At 49.2% G+C, this 15,426-nt stretch overlaps 4 protein-coding genes across 4 annotated transcripts; 2 read left to right on the top strand and 2 right to left on the bottom strand.

Annotated features, from left to right (window-relative positions):
* Positions 1-116: 116 nt before the first annotated feature.
* EDB82DRAFT_471220 (uncharacterized protein) lies at positions 117-660 on the top strand (the record flags this gene model as incomplete). The annotated part of the gene is made up of 2 exons (XM_025730519.1): positions 117-322; positions 375-660. The coding sequence occupies 2 exons, from the start codon at positions 117-119 to the stop codon at positions 658-660; spliced, it is 492 nt and encodes a 163-aa protein (XP_025589636.1).
* A 756-nt stretch (positions 661-1,416) lies between these two features.
* EDB82DRAFT_49228 (meiotically up-regulated gene 113-domain-containing protein) lies at positions 1,417-2,959 on the top strand. Its single transcript, XM_025730518.2, has one exon. It carries the CDS (start codon positions 1,701-1,703, stop codon positions 2,877-2,879), a length of 1,179 nt encoding a protein of 392 aa, XP_025589635.1. The 5' UTR covers positions 1,417-1,700; the 3' UTR covers positions 2,880-2,959.
* Position 2,960: 1 nt separating this feature from the next.
* On the bottom strand, positions 2,961-6,962 carry EDB82DRAFT_49288 (Retinoic acid induced 16-like protein-domain-containing protein). Its single transcript, XM_025730517.2, has 4 exons — positions 6,806-6,962; positions 6,637-6,744; positions 5,645-6,585; positions 2,961-5,600 (listed from the first exon to the last, which is right to left on the bottom strand). Exons 1-4 carry the CDS (start codon positions 6,812-6,814, stop codon positions 3,161-3,163), a joined length of 3,498 nt encoding a protein of 1,165 aa, XP_025589634.1. The 5' UTR covers positions 6,815-6,962; the 3' UTR covers positions 2,961-3,160.
* Positions 6,963-8,668: 1,706 nt separating this feature from the next.
* EDB82DRAFT_49220 (uncharacterized protein) lies at positions 8,669-11,971 on the bottom strand. The gene has a single exon (XM_025730516.2). It carries the CDS (start codon positions 11,826-11,828, stop codon positions 8,976-8,978), a length of 2,853 nt encoding a protein of 950 aa, XP_025589633.1. The 5' UTR covers positions 11,829-11,971; the 3' UTR covers positions 8,669-8,975.
* Between the last annotated feature and the right edge of the window lie 3,455 nt (positions 11,972-15,426).

A 15,426-nucleotide genomic window follows, 5' to 3' on the forward strand; every position in this document is an offset into this window, starting at 1 on the left:
ATGAGAAGAATGCTAAAACAGGCCAAATAATTATATCTACTATTATATCTACTATATTCCTCTATAATTCATCATCAACATACTTTATAATCATCCTAAACATTCTACTCATCATAATGTGCGGCCCTGAAAACACCAACCGTCCTCGAGGAGGTGCTCTCGTCTCCCTCAACTCTCCCACAAACTCTCCTTCCAGAATCTCTGGTGATCTCGCCTTTCACACTCCCGGAAGTCCATCAACTTCAAGCGCGACACATGCAAGACTCACTCCAAGTGAGGAATGCAGTATACATAATTTCTCTGATTTACATGTCATTATACAGTGAGTTCCCTTCACTTCCACCAGACCATCAGTCTATATTAACGATAAAAAGTTCGAGTGGTGATTTGACCAGAAACGCAAGCGAATGTGGTCTATTTCGTCAATTCTCTCTCCAAAAACCTCCAACATCCAACGACTTTGTCGAATCACAACTCCAGGGACCACTATCACTTGAAGTTGGGGGCGATGGAATCATTGGACGTCGTGTTTCTGTCTATTCACGTCTTGAAACAGGCCAGAATAAAATTATTGCAGAAGGTATCGTCGGCTTCAATTTCATGAGTCAGGAATTATCGGAAGAATCGTCCTGCCCATCATCTCCTTCACCATCGCTCTAGAAGAGTACCTTGGCGGACAGGTCAGGACCATCAAGGTTGTTGAGAAGCGCACCGGGTGCGAATTAAGTTTATGGTCAAAGGGTTTTGTGTCTTTGCTTCATCAAGGTTCTTATTGGCGGGCGTTATAAGTTGTCATTCACCCACGGTCTGCGAGCGGCAAGGAATCTGGTTCTAACATCATATCATGGATCCCCAGCATGGGTTCGTTCGGCTCGGCGTTTAATCAACTGCATACAATTGATTGTTTGCTTCTTTACTATTTGTTACCCCATAGTTTTCTCGAATTATATCCCATTATTCTCTCTCGTTCCTGGTTCACCTGGGGCTTATTCCACCTGTTCAACCATCACAAAGAATCAATTCAGGCACCGAATCATGAAGATTCACAACTGCCGTATCCAAGGCAAACCAAAATCTCTTATTCAGGAAAGACCCCGGTTTATCTGTCAGGGATTAACCGTCATTGGGGATGACGTTTCATTTTGTAAAAATAGAGTGCACTGATCAACAACACGTAGTAACCAACACCAACATATGTCCTGTCGTTCAACAACTCACCAAGCATCGATAAAACAAAGCAAAGCCTAAACAACTCATCGTCAATTCCTACAGCATCCGAGCTGAGTTGTTGGCCACATAAAGACTGCCACCACTTCATATGTAGGGTTCAATTCAGCCTACGGCTCATGCACAGCCACGCACAGCCACATACTGTCTGCCAACTCAAACCTACTCTCCACTTAGCTGCAAACTCATTCTCCATCACGGATCCCTCCCCTTGCCTAGCCGCCGCCATGGTTGGACTTGGTCGCGACTACACAAGCCAAGCCAAGATGGGGAACGGGAACAAACAAACCAGCTTCCGGACACGCCTTGGTTGGTCTTGAACACTTCGTCATCCCTTCAAACATCCCTGAATCATATTCATCCTGCTTCCTCATCCCACCTATATATACAACTATCTCTCCCTCTCCGCAGTTCTTCCTTCCTCGAAATACGCCATTCATTGAGTTCCCACCGCTCTTTGTAAACACGAAACAATGCCTTTTGTCGCAAATACTCCCGAGTCTTATCTCGGTCGATCCGATTCAAAACTCACTGAAGGAACATGCCGTGGTTTGACATCCAACGGAAAACCATGTCGCCGCCCAGTCGTTCAGCAGAACCCCGCACCAAAGACCGACAGGCGCAGACGTCCCGTGACGCCTGATCCACGCGATGAGAGTCTCTACTGCTGGCAGCATCGTGAACAAGCCAACATCTCAGCACAATCTAGCCCTGGCCCGCGACCCAATGCGACACCAATCTTGGAAGGTCGTACGAGCTTGGATACGTTGACGGATAGATTGGGATTGGTGGACCTGAACGAAAAGAAACATGGGAACGGGAGACTGAATGGTTCGAAACCACAATCGAAAAAGTCGTCTCTGTTGTGCTGCTTTTGCTTTTCGGTTCCTTATGAAGACGATGAGGAACCAGAACGTCCACAACCACGCCCTGTTCAGCACACATCCGCGTCCAACCAAGGACTGAGCCCATCACAAAACATGTCCGGCGGCAAATCTTCCCGCAAATCACGTAAATCAACGGGCTCCCGGACAGCAACCATCAAAGATTTCATCCCCGACTCTCTAGACACCACCACTGCCTCGGCGCTAATGGCCGAGATGTCCCGTCCGTTCGGCAGTGGAGAAGAGCCTGGCTTCATCTACATGTTCTGGCTCACTCCCACATCTCAGTCCAAATCTGCCGCGCCCGTTGATGCAGCACGCTCTCTCCTAGCACCTCCATCACCAAACAACCAATCGCGCTCACGAAGTGCAAGCAACGCTGTGCGCAGCTTTGCAGCTTCAGATCCAGCCAACTCTAAAAGCACTATGCTTCTCAAGATCGGCCGCGCATCTAATGTGCAGCGCCGACTGAACGAGTGGCAGCGCCAATGTGGTCGCGAAGTTGAGCTTCTACGATACTATCCCTATATTCCTGGTTCACATGAATCGTCCGGCGTGGTCCCACACATGACGCCGCACGTACACCGTGTAGAGCGTCTGGTGCACCTAGAGCTTTCAGGATTGGGTTTCAAGGCGGATGCGGGCAAGTGTGCCGCTTGTGGTAGAGAACATCGCGAGTGGTTCGAGGTAGAAGCCACAAGAGACGGCATCAAAGCTGTCGATGATATCATCAGAAGGTGGATAGAATGGGATGAAATTAACCCATAAGTTTGGGAACCATGTAACATATGTACGCATTTCTAGCCGGCGTTGGGTTCATTTCAATACACAAAGTCACGATACACTACCACGAGTCAAAAGTGAATGTTACGTTCAACCAGATCCGGATCTACGGTCTCGGTATGCATTATATAAATATTCCTTTCCTTTCCTTTCCTTCATTTCCCTTCCTGTGTATCAAACAATCGCACCAATGCCATCTGCTCATGAATCGTGAGGATCTTGTGAATCTCGCCCGAATAATGCACCTTCTAGCTCAATTTCCACCGTTACACAAATCGTACCTCGTCGAATAGACCTGCCCTGACTTGGATGAGAGCAGCAAGCTCAAAGAGAAAAGATTGCAGGATGATCACGTTAGTGACAACGTGAGAGACTGATACAGTCGTTGTGTTCTCTTTTTGCACTCGTGGCTGCGGAGTTTCTGGCTCTAGAGTTTGCTGTCGGGATTTTGGTCGAGGAGTCTCAGGCCTAGGCTCATCACTAGGCTCCTCAGCTTCATGGCTCTCGATTTCAGTGTCATTAGCCTCAGGTTGTTGCTGTGCCTCGGTTTCCTCTTCGGCTCCGGGATCCTTTGATGTAGGCTCCTCTGTCTCAGACTCCTTGATCTCTGACTGCTCGGCCTTTGTCTCCTCATCGCCCAACTCCTTGGTCTCTGACTCCTTGACCTCTGGCTCCTTGACCTCCGATTCACTGGTCTCAGGTTCATTGACCTCCGGCTCTTTGTCCACTGGTTCCTCATTTTCAGGCTCCTTGATAGGCTCGTTTTCCTCAGGAGCCTCAGTTGTCTTAGGATCTTTATCGTGAGTCTCAGTAGACTTAAGCAGCTCAGCCGGTTCAGGCACAGCCTCAGCAGGTTCGGCCTCTGAAGGTTGAACTTCAGTCTCGGTCTCGACACCTTCAGGCATTGTTTCCCCATCCTCTTTAACTTCGGCAGGGGGCTGCTCTGCGGTTTCCATCACAGAATCGTCTGTTTCATATTTCTTCTTATCATCCAGTTCACTGGGCACCTCAGCAGTGTGCTCTGGCTCATCCTTCTTTGCATCATCCTGTTCAGCGGGAGCCTCTTCAATAGGCTCTGGTCCATCTACAGTTGCGGTCGGTTCTGGCACCGGCTCTTTACCAGACTCAACAGGAACATCAGACTTGACAGAAACAGGCTCAACCTCGACTTGCGGTAATCCCACCTTCTTAGAAAGGATAGTTTGGCCCATAGTTGCAAACTCAGCCGTCTGTCGAGAAAGCACCTCCTCCCTGGCCTTCTGCGTTGGGTCGATAGTGCCCTGTATCCTCTCCGGAGAGTGGCTCAGCACCGGAGTGCCTCGTCCCCGGCTAAGAGACGCCTCCTTTGAAGAACTCAGACCAGATTTTCCGGGGGTCGCATTTCCACTGCCAGGCGCACGGCCAAGCTCCTTACGTCCTCGCGGGCTGCTGGCGCGGCTTGGGGTTCCCAGTTCGGACAGGAGACGGTGCGCTAGGCCTTCCAGTGCCGACGGCCGGGAAGGAGAAGTGCTGCGTGACGGCTCTTCAAAGCTGCGTCGGTCAGGGGGGTCTTCACTGATGGGGGTAGGCCTTGGCGTGGGACCCGCATGGTGTAGCATTGCATCCGCAGTTCTGAATGCATCTCGTCTTTGTTGCACCAGCTCGTCAAAGTGGGGAATGCTTCTCTTGTAGGAAGCTACTTGTTCTTCCAATCGTCTGAGAACACTGAAAACACGTGGTAACGAAGCTTGAGACCACTGCGGTCGTTGGCGGCATTGTTCCATAGCTCGGAATTGTTTTTGTTCTGCTGTCGGAGATGGCAGATCTCCCAAGTCGTCGTCATCGTCACTCTCTGTAGCTTCTTCTTCTCCTTCAGCTGTATGTGTCTCCTTCACGGCATCATCATATATATAAGAGCTCGGATTGCGAGTCAACCATCCCTCAATCTTCATAAAACCACAGACAGCCAAGTCAACGAGCGTCTCTGTCACAGAAAGATTTGTCTCCACTTGATTAACGAAGAACGTCTCCAGGAGATCCAATAGCGAATTGAGAAGAGGGTCGTCTGGACGAAGGGTATGATCCCCAACATCCTTGGGTGCTCCAGGAAGACTGTCAGGCAGCCTTTGGTTACTCGTAGACGCCCTGGGTGCGACAAGCTTCAGCGAACAAGGATGAGCTTCAAGTTTAGTCATAGTATCTCGAAGGACAAGCTGATACACTTCATCAAAATCATCCTCGCCACCTATTGTCCCTGCTAACGACATGAAAAATTCTACTTCTTGCTCTTGAGCACCGACAGTTCGGGTAGCATTTTGAACCGGAACATTATCAGTCCTCAGAAGAGTGACAATGGCGTAACGATGATGTCGCTTGAGAATAGCCGACACCAATTGCAACGTAACATGAATCGTTTGTTGGTTCCGTGATCTCAAACATGCGAGAATAAGATCGACCAGGTTGAAGAGCAGAGGGGTTGCAGCTGGTTCTGCCCTCTCCGCCAACATTGTGGCCAGATCCATTGACTTTCGTTTGCGAGCCTTACTGACAGACGAGCTAGAGCCAGGTCCATCAGAGGCGATATTATCAGGTAGTGCCAAGAGGTAGTGGAGGATAAGGTTGATCATGTCAGGGTGGTCAAGTGATTCTAGGATACGGCGGAGATAAGTCAAAACAGCTACTGACGAACCTCCGTCAATATCAGAGGATTCAAGCAGCGATGGGTATCTGGACTGTCAGTAAGGTCCACGTAGAAGGATAAGGTAACTTACAATAACTGTTGCAAGAAAATAACTTGAAAGTGCTCCAACAGAGTCGACTTGACCTCAACCGATCGACAGTGGTTCAAGACATCTTGCCAGAACAATAGGTGAGATAGGAAAACTTCAAGGTGAGATTGAAACTCGGGGGAGCATGAGCTAATGACTTCGTAGTTGGATGTAGGGTGTTCGTAATCAGAAAATGCGAGAATAGGGGGCAGGTTATGAGGGAGATGGTCAACGACCAGTTTGCGACTCAGCTGGCTGTACAAGGCGCCAAGACCTGTCGCCATCAACGTCGACAAGTCGCTTTCGACAATCCATTGTTCCAGAGGTCCTGAACTTGACGCTGCTTCGATAATGTAGAGCAATCCTGTCCGCGCAAAGTCGCCTACTTTTCCCTCATGATGAATATAGTCCATGAGGATATAGAAAAGAGGAAAGTCGGCCTTTTGGGTCCTTCCAACAAAGGTGTCGCGGTTTCTGTCGTCCTTCTCCCTGTTCTGGAGCGCCACACCGCGATGAGTTTTGAACCATGCTGGGAGGATACTTGGGTCCAGCCGGATCTTGGTGGTGATATTGAAGGCAAGCTCGACGACGCGCGACTCAGTATCGAGGCCCAGTCGCACACTATTTAACCCAGTGATTCGTACGAGGAGGTTTGTCAGACTAGAGGAGAAGGTCTGGTTCTCGACAAAGGCTTCCTCCTCACTTTCGATCAAAGTCGCAAAGAAAAGGACAGCCTCCTTAATGATCCATTCGTTATATGAGGTCGTGGCGATCTTGCCGATGGGAACGTAGATTTGCTTGATCGAGCAGTATTGAATACACGGATGCGGTAGCGGTCGTCGACTCTCGTCGCTGAGGATGTTGGTGAGCTCTTGGAGGCGGATCTCCAGGGTTTCTGCAGCGTCGCTATCGCGAGACAGGTTGGATGACGCTCTCCAGGCGTTCTGCAGTGGTTAGTACTTGTCGGGTACGGAGGGCTTCGACTGGTGCCTCACTAATAAGCGGCTGTACTGTTTCTCGAATCGCTGCAGTCGTTTCGCGGGATCCTGTCCGAGGTCCTTGCGGGAGCCCCCAGATGAAAGAGGGCTCAATAAGCGCGACCACTATGAAGGACAATTAGCTGAAGGTCTTGGCTGCGGTAGTGGCTGTTGATGAGGCACTCACGAAATCCATGGCGATATTGGATGCATCTCCCGGCGACTATATCTAGGACAATAAGGTCACCTTGACCACATAACGGCACTGCGCAGGTTACTTCAATTTGTTGTGTTGAGAGCTGTCGTCTCCTGGGTCGATGGACGACTGAGTGGACATGTGGCGTTGGATTGTGGCTCTATAGGGGTGTGGCTGATCGTTCAGGGTAGGGGGTTGCGACCCCTTTTCGATGTACAAGTCCTGAGGTGAAGATAGTTGACTGTAGAACATAAGCAATTAATTATTTTATTTTGTACTCTTTATCGTTGATGTTATTACAATAGTTTCTGGCTGAATGAGGTATTCATAACAATAAGAGCAGACTGTTGTCGCAAAGATAGTGAATGTATCATGCAGTTCTTGAGCCAAATTGAATTTAGGTAATTGAAGTGGAATGACTTATAAAACAATTTCCGTGGTAAGGGACAACTCGACGGGATTAGAAAAGGCGACATAGCTGTTTAGTAGTATGCAAGACCGGGATAAGTTAAGTCTTAATTATGATTCCATTTCATAATTAATCAATGCTTATGAGTTTCAGCACATAAGCTCTTCCATACTCTTACCTTGGGATATATCGTCAATCAGCTGTTTGTACGAATATTCAGGTTGAGCCACACTCGCTTTAAGTTTGCCCGCCGCCGAGCCAACAGGTGTCAGTTGAGAAACAAAAATTCTTCCTTTGGTGGTTGGTATAGGCTTGTCGGTACCTAGTGTTCATATTAGATCTCGCAAGGCTCAATGAATTTTATACGGCGATGCCCTACGAATATGTCACGGATAATGATGTTCGTTTGAGCTGGTGCTCATCTACGCAACATTTACATTGACGAGTCTAATGATGAGTCTTAGGTTGGCGACAAAAGGTTAAATGACAACTATCACACTGCTAATCATTGAAAGGTGAAATGGTAATCTTAAGTTGCGTGTAGAAGCATCTGCCTTTTCTCTAGGTTCATAATCACTTCATCACCTGCTTTTCTCTTTATATCCCCGTCCACTCTCCTCATCGTATTCATTACTCTTCCCTAGAGGCTGGCCAGCATGGTCCGACACGTATTCAAAGCACGCTGGCTACAGCTTCATCATGGCCACATTCGAATGATACCGAGAGCAGTGCCACGATGCAACCCTAGAAGTGACACAGGGCGATGCCGAGTTGTTGTCTGGATAAACAAAGAGCCATAGAAGACTGTTCCCATATCCCATCCCATGTGCATACATGAGCTCCATACCAGAACGATATACAATCTGGTCCAAGATCGGAAATATGCTGGTAAGTCTCTTACTACTTCTAAACAGCCAGTCACTAATGAATAATCTAGAAAAGGAAGAAAGACGCTGGCGTATCGCGCAAGCATGTTTGGCATGGAGTGTTGTGGTATTGTACATTGCGGTATTGTACACTGCAGCATGTTTTCTTCACTCTTTAAAAAACAGCCTGATGCTTCAACTGCAAGCGAGAAAGCAGTCTAGTGATACAACACAGACACTCTCTACTCCGAAGCTGAGGATAACCGAGTAGCATAAGGCTACATGGGTATGAAGATAGCGGAACCCGCATTTTGATCAGGTATGCCTGCATTTTCTTTCTCATACAACCTCGACTGCACTTCCCTTATTCCCTTTTCTTGCATCCGAGCTGGAAGCACATACTGTAAAAAGCCCCAGTATTGATACCTGGCTTTGAATGTTACGGGTTTGGACAATAAATCCTAAGATAAATGCTAGGTTCTCGGGCGAGTAACTTGGAGCTACAGCCTGGGGAAATTCTTCATGCTTCGGGTTAAGGTCTTGGATGTCGCCTCGGTTTTGGACAGCAATTCGATGGACCTTTTGAGCATTAGATAATTGATTTGGTCCTTTTTCGACATCCTGGCAGTTATGATTGCATACAACTGAGACTTATCTTCAATTTCAAGGCTTTGACGTAAACACTGCAGACCACCACAACAAAGACATCACCAATCAATGAGCAATCAATATAACAAAGGCACTACTTTTATTCGCCGCAAGCACTATCCAACAGCAGCCTGCCGAAATCGAACTAACCACCCGCTGACTTCTACCGCAGCCATACATCACCCAATGCTACATAGCCAAATCCTCAACCCAAACACGGAAAATGCTCATCTTGTGCTCATCTGGGGCTTGTCGGGTCACCATTGCTGCCGCTGCCGCTGCTACCGCCACCGCTGGCTTTGGTTCGACTCGCCCAGATGTGCTTGACCCGGTAAGAGTCCATGGGGGGTGATGCATATTCCTCGCCGCTCGACTGCGTGAAGCCGCTAATGTTACTGAGCATACTTGAACTGCGTCCACGCGAGCGGTTCATGCGCGGCTCAAATGGTGGGGCAGTTGGGGGAGGCTGCCAAGGGGACAGGGACGGAAGCGTGGGAGCCGATGCCGAAGGAAGCATGTTGTCAGAAGCGGACCAGAGACCGGTTGGGTAGTGAGGAGGAACCGTAGGATCAGGATTCCAGGTACTCGAAGTCGCAGGCTGGAAAGGCGGTCCAAGCTGTGAGTGGCCAGCGTCGAGAGGCGGCATCATTTCGTATGACATGCCATTACCCGAGGTCATAAACTCGTGCATACTCATCAACTGCATTTGAAAGTGCCGGATCTCCTCGCTCTTACCAGCATTGTCGGCACGGACGTGGGCCAGTCGCTCGTTGTAGTTAGCTTCGATGCCGGCGACATGACCTTGCCAGTGAGAACGCTGTTGGTTACGCCGTTCCGCCTCGTCCAGACCACGGTTGTTCGCATCATTGATGTTGGCAAGTTCGTTCTCAACCTTGGCAATACGCGTGGCGACCTTATTTCGACGGGTGTTGAGGTTTGACTTCTCAACTTCCTTGGCTTTGATTTCCTTCTCCAGTCCAGCCTTGTACTCCTTGAAGGCCTTTTGCGCTGCCTCGAAAACCTTCTTCTCACTGCTGAACTGCTTCTCAACCTTCTTTTTTCGTTCGGCGAGTTCAGGAGCGGTGTCAAAGTTCTTGAGTTGTTCAGTAAGTTGCTGGGTGTCACGTTCTGCTTGGGCTTTCTGGGTTTCTTGCTGACGAATCTTTTGTCGATACTTTTCGTCATGGTTTCCAGCCGAGGAGAGCTGATTGTCCGTCAACTCATTGTCCTTTCGCAGGGCGTTGGCGCGGTTCTTGTATTCCTTTCGCAGAGTCTTGAGGCGGGACTTCTCTTCACTGAGCTTAGCCTCGACCGCGGCAATCGATGTTCTCAATGTCGTGGCAGGCGAGTCTGGATGAAGAGAGCGCTGGGCATTAGTCACAGGAGGCGGGACGCCATCCGTCTCGCGTTGAGTGGCCTGTATAGTTCTGATACTGGTTGAGAACAGAACCTCATCAGTTTGGCTATCAAGAAATTCACAGACATATTTGGATGCGGGCCTGAGCCCATAGATATCGCCTGTCCAGCGCATGCCTTCGTGAGAATCCTCAGGAGACTCCTCGATTGGAAACATGCGTGTGGGCTGCCAAACAGCGTTGTTGACTCTGACGTAGAATGGCTTTGAGGTGTCGATGTTGGCGGGTCTTGAGTCCTCGCCGGAGGATTCAACCGAGCGTGTCTCGTCGTCGTCGATTTCGGGAAAATAGCTGGTGTTAAAACATACTTCATCGCTACCAATATAGGAAATCCAAATTTGATTGGGTTGGTTGTTGAATGGGGCATTGCCAAGATTGTGAATGTCGGTAGCATTTGTCCCAGCTGACTCTGAAGCTGCATGGGACAACTCATACTCCTTCACCACCACAATCTTGGTGCTCGCCAATGCTGCCCATAGCGGTTGCTGAAGACGAACTTGAGTGCTTTGCTTTCTTCTTTTTTTGGTTGTAGGTGCCGTGGACGTCGACGATGTCCCTATTTCGGTATCAGGCGTTGAAAACCCCCCTTCATTGGTCGTGTCGCCAGCCACACTGGGTGGCTTTCCGGCCTCCGGATCACTGGCACCAACGGAAGAATTGGCCTTTTCACGCCTTAAATACCATTCCCGGATGTATCGTACGATGCCTTGGGTCAGGATATGTATAGCTAGAACACTTCTGACCCATCCATAGGCACTCATTTTATCATATGTGCTGGAGGTAGCTTCGAGTGAACTGCTGAAAATATTGGGCACCCGCCAGTGCTCAGGTATATGGCGAGCCACACGACCCCAATGGTTTTTGGTCCCTCGGAGCAGATGATGGCCTATAACCCACGTGAAGCATGTGGTGAGTCCCCTGGAAGTCCCGTCTCTTGCGCTCGTTCCCCCTCCCAAAGTAATAGCAATGACTGGCTTAGCAAAATCCAAGATAGCGTCCTGGATTGGACCCCACAGAAAGAGCCATATCAGAAGGAAAAAAAAGTCGACGCATAAAACTGTCACAAGAGAGGGCATAGTCGAGTTGCCATCAAAAATCTCGGCCAAGTTAATGTTCATGCCGGAACTGGTCGTGACAGGAGGGACAAAGGTAAGGAATGTAAAGATGGTGTAAATAACGGTAAGTGAGAGCGATGGAACATGCATAAGAATGATGAGAATAGCGAGCGTGTCCTGCATAGGAAGCGACTTTAGGACAGTGGTTGCGAGGTCAAACGGGCCCGAGTCACGATGGACATCAGCGTTCTTCATGGCATTGACGTCGATCTGGCGGTGGCTAGAGTCGACACCACTGGGGCCAGTGGTGGTGGATGAATCGGAGGACATCTCGGAGACAGCGTCAAGAGAGGAGCGTCGGTGGTCGTCGTTAGGGGTGTCGTTGGTTGCATCATAGACACACTGCTTGTACGGGCTGCTGGCGTGACCGTTGACGGGCGTTGACTGTCCAGGGGCGCCGGAAGCACCTTGGTCAGATCGTCGGGCAGAGTTGTCGAGCTGTCCTGAGCCCTTTTTGTCGTTGGAACGCTTGGCAGGACCTACAAGCCCATTCTCATGGCGATTGTCGCGGTGACTGGCGGCGCCTTGCTGTCGCTTACTCGAACCTGGAGCGCGAGGCATGCGCAACGACTTGCCTTGCTGCCACAGTCTGTCGAACCTGAGAACCACGTGGGAACAGGACCGGCAGCCGGGACAAGCCTTTCAAAGTCAAGGGCTTGGAACTGGAAGTCGGCGACTCGAACGATATGGTGTCTCGGCCGTTTTTAACACGGTACGGCAGGCAGAAGATGGGATCTCGGGCAGATAGAAGGTAGAGTTGGGAGGCGGACCGTTGCGAAAAGAGAGTTCGAGGCCGGCATATGCATTCGAATTGTAAACGGTCGTAACGGAACAAGACACGAGGCGATGCTAAGATCAAACGATAAGGGCAACGACAGAAGAGGGGAACTACCGTCAAGTCAAGTCAACTTCAACAAGCAAAACCTGCTAAGATCGGCCGAGGGGCCGCAGAAAGCAGGTATTGTTGCAACGAGATTTGACTGGTTACGACGTGGTTTTACAGTAGAATTTTGATATAGAATATTGGACGGTTAAAAAGAAAAAAGTAATGCAAGGTAGTGGTTGTTGTTGGTTGTGGAGGTAGGAGATTTTTTTGGCTGTCAAAGCCAGGCTCGTGCTTGTGGAAGAATCGAGGTATTGGAAAGGAAACAGAAAGGAATGGAGTGGCCGAACGCAAAAAGGATAATGGAAGGATGGACGGGAACGGGAATAGCGGGGTGCGAAGACTCGCACTGTACCCTACGCGGCTGTTTCTGGCGCTCTTTGAGTGCTGGAATCCACTATAGTCTTAGTGGCTCGCATGATTACAGGGCTCCAGTCGCCAATGGATGCCCGGGTTTTGGGACGCATGAGATGGGGCGCAATTGGGGCAGTGGGCAGGCAGTCTATTCCAAGATACGCGCTAAAGGCGCGTTAAAGAGGATATCAGTGGAGTCTTTGGCTGAATTGGAGAGTTGTGCTGATGAGAGCTGAAAGGTGTCAATGATGACTAGAATTAGGACAATGAATAACTTCAATAAAGGGATGTATCCTCCATGTGGATCGGCAACGTTAAGATTCCGCTTCTGGGTGGTTTTTGGCGTCTTGAATGCCAACAGATCAGGTAACCAGGAACAAGGTTGTGTTGGTTAAGATGAGGCGCTACGCTGGACTGCATAGCTGGCTGGTCTACATACAACAAGCTCATGATCTACCTACTAATCCATCAGATTAATGATTGAGTTTGGAGTTGAATGCCATCCCATGCAACGATATCCGTTGGAAAACTACGCCGTCTTGGCTTTGTGCAGTAGTTTTTCTCAAGTAAAACCAGACGATTGAAGAGGAGTCACATGCTCCACCATGAAACACTCCGTGCGTCTTACTGTGTGAACCCTGCTTTTTAGCAGAGATGAGTTGAGGCGAAAGAAGGTAAATTATTGGCAGAAATCAAAGTCTTTGTCCACATTCGTCACGAAGCATTTGCTTTGACAGAAATGCGACATGATGGCTTGAATTGAAGTGCTTGGCCTGGCCTTCCAATATCTCGATAATACATCGACATTAAAGAACAAATGCAACACATCGCGCGCGCACGCCATCGCTTACAAGCTCTGTAAACAAGCAAGTATTAGCCAGGGTGCACCCCGGCTCTGCCGTGCTCCTACTATAGGGCTTCTCCGCAATGCAAGAAAAAGGACATCACCAATTGCAGCCTCATCTCATGGTTAACATCATCACTAACAATGTACAGTGTCATCAACAAAGCTAGAAACTCTTGCCTCGGTAGACTCCGACACATGTCGAACCAAGCTGGACGAATGAGCCAGCGAAACGCCCCCCAAAGGTTAATCTCTAAGCTAGCTAGCTGTCTCCCTCTTAATTTTGGAACGACGGCCGATACCTTGGAAGCGACGCGAGAGAATTCACTGACGTCGTGGGCGCCACGGGCTGCCCATTGTGGGAAAGGCCCTGAGCTGGCTCAAGGGGAAAGATTTTAGAGCAACACGGATTGGTCAACTCTTTCCAAGGGTCGCTAAACTGCACGACAAGGGCACGACGTGGACACAAACATGAACGGACATGGCCATGGAAGTAGAAAACACTATGAAACGACAAAGGGAGCGGCTTCTGTACTCAAAGCTCAACCTTTATACCACAGGAGGCTCTACAGCTTCGATACCACAGCAATCCACAAGCTGCAAATCATTCTGCAAGACCCTCATCGAGTTTATCGGAATCTCCCAACTTAAGCAACAACTAACAATTATTTCCCGACTCACCGATAATGATCAACTCCCCAGGACGGTACTTGAGTCATTAGACTCAGTCCAGGATTTACTTTCGGTAGTTTTTCTTGGCCCATTTTTTGGTCTAATTTAATGTCCCGCTTTTTATCATGTCCTTTTGCAACGATCAAGAACGAACTTCGTCTCGATATGGACAAAAGCCGATCAACAAGGGCAACAATTTTGAGCTTGGTTACATTGAAAGATTTGCAGGCCATTCCCTGGCAGATGCACACAACTCTTATATACCCCACTTGCGCAGAATGAAGCTGTCGGTCCGCTAACAGCACAGGGGACAAGAGAATACGCAGTTGAACTTGCTGAAATTTGTGCTTAGGCATTGCCTGCCTATTTCTGACACACTGTTCAGGAAGTTCAAAACTCCTCTTTATCAGTGGTTGACAGTCACTGGTTGTACACATCAACATCACAAAACCCCTCTTCCATGTGTCGTCAGTTGACGACTAAAAACGCTGATCATCCAACCCACATAGGTTTGTTTACGAAGAGATCACCGCACTGTGATCTGCTGCCACGACTCAAACGGCCGTGCTTGCTTATGCGAGCCCACTGCTGACTCTCGTCCATTCAGAAACTGAGAATGGCCTTCAACGAGGCCAACCTCAAAATGTTTGCTCTGTACGAGACAAGTACAACGTAGTTATTTATATCGTCCTCGTTTTCATTCAGGCTTTTCGAGGCCGACCACGAGGCCGTTGATGAGGTTGTGGCTATTTATCAACGCCGGTTGTCTCAACGAGCATCAACCCCACGATCTCGTTACTACAAACGAACAACATCATGATGGAGCGCGATAATCGCTACTGCCCTGCTATGTAGCAAATCGCAGCACTAAGCTTAGGTCTTGGCTTGATCCCTATCGATGGGGGCGATCTGTTTGGCTGCCACCCCTCGTCGGCACTTCTCGCACTTGTCTGTTTAACTTGCCCTATCAAAACTGAGCTTACAACCCTGCATCAGCTTCCTGTGCACTTTGTTTCGTGTGCTAGGCCATGAGGTGGTGTCAAGTGACGGTGAGCGGACAACGGACCGGCCTCTGCGGATAAGAAATAATGATGGTGTTAAGGGCAAGTGCTCTAGCAACGTCTATAAAATATTGCGTCGTTTCTTGAGTTCTTGGCCTGAATCAAATAGCATCGAAGCTATCTATGCAATAGCCAACTGGTGAGCTCCGGTACTTGAGACCCTGTTCTGGGCGGGGGAACGTTGGAGCTTCCAATATGCTATGCGGGATGCCCCGTGCTGCTGCATATGAACGCCACTTGAGCCAGCCCTGTCTGGATGGACAGAAGCGTTACATGACATGATATGCTGTGATATCGGAAGATATCACACTTTTCGGTTGTGCTCCCGCTGCGTCGTTCTCTCTT

Source organism: Fusarium venenatum (genome assembly GCF_020744135.1).
Source record: "Fusarium venenatum strain MPI-CAGE-CH-0201 chromosome Unknown EDB82scaffold_1, whole genome shotgun sequence".
NCBI lineage: Eukaryota > Fungi > Ascomycota > Sordariomycetes > Hypocreales > Nectriaceae > Fusarium > Fusarium venenatum.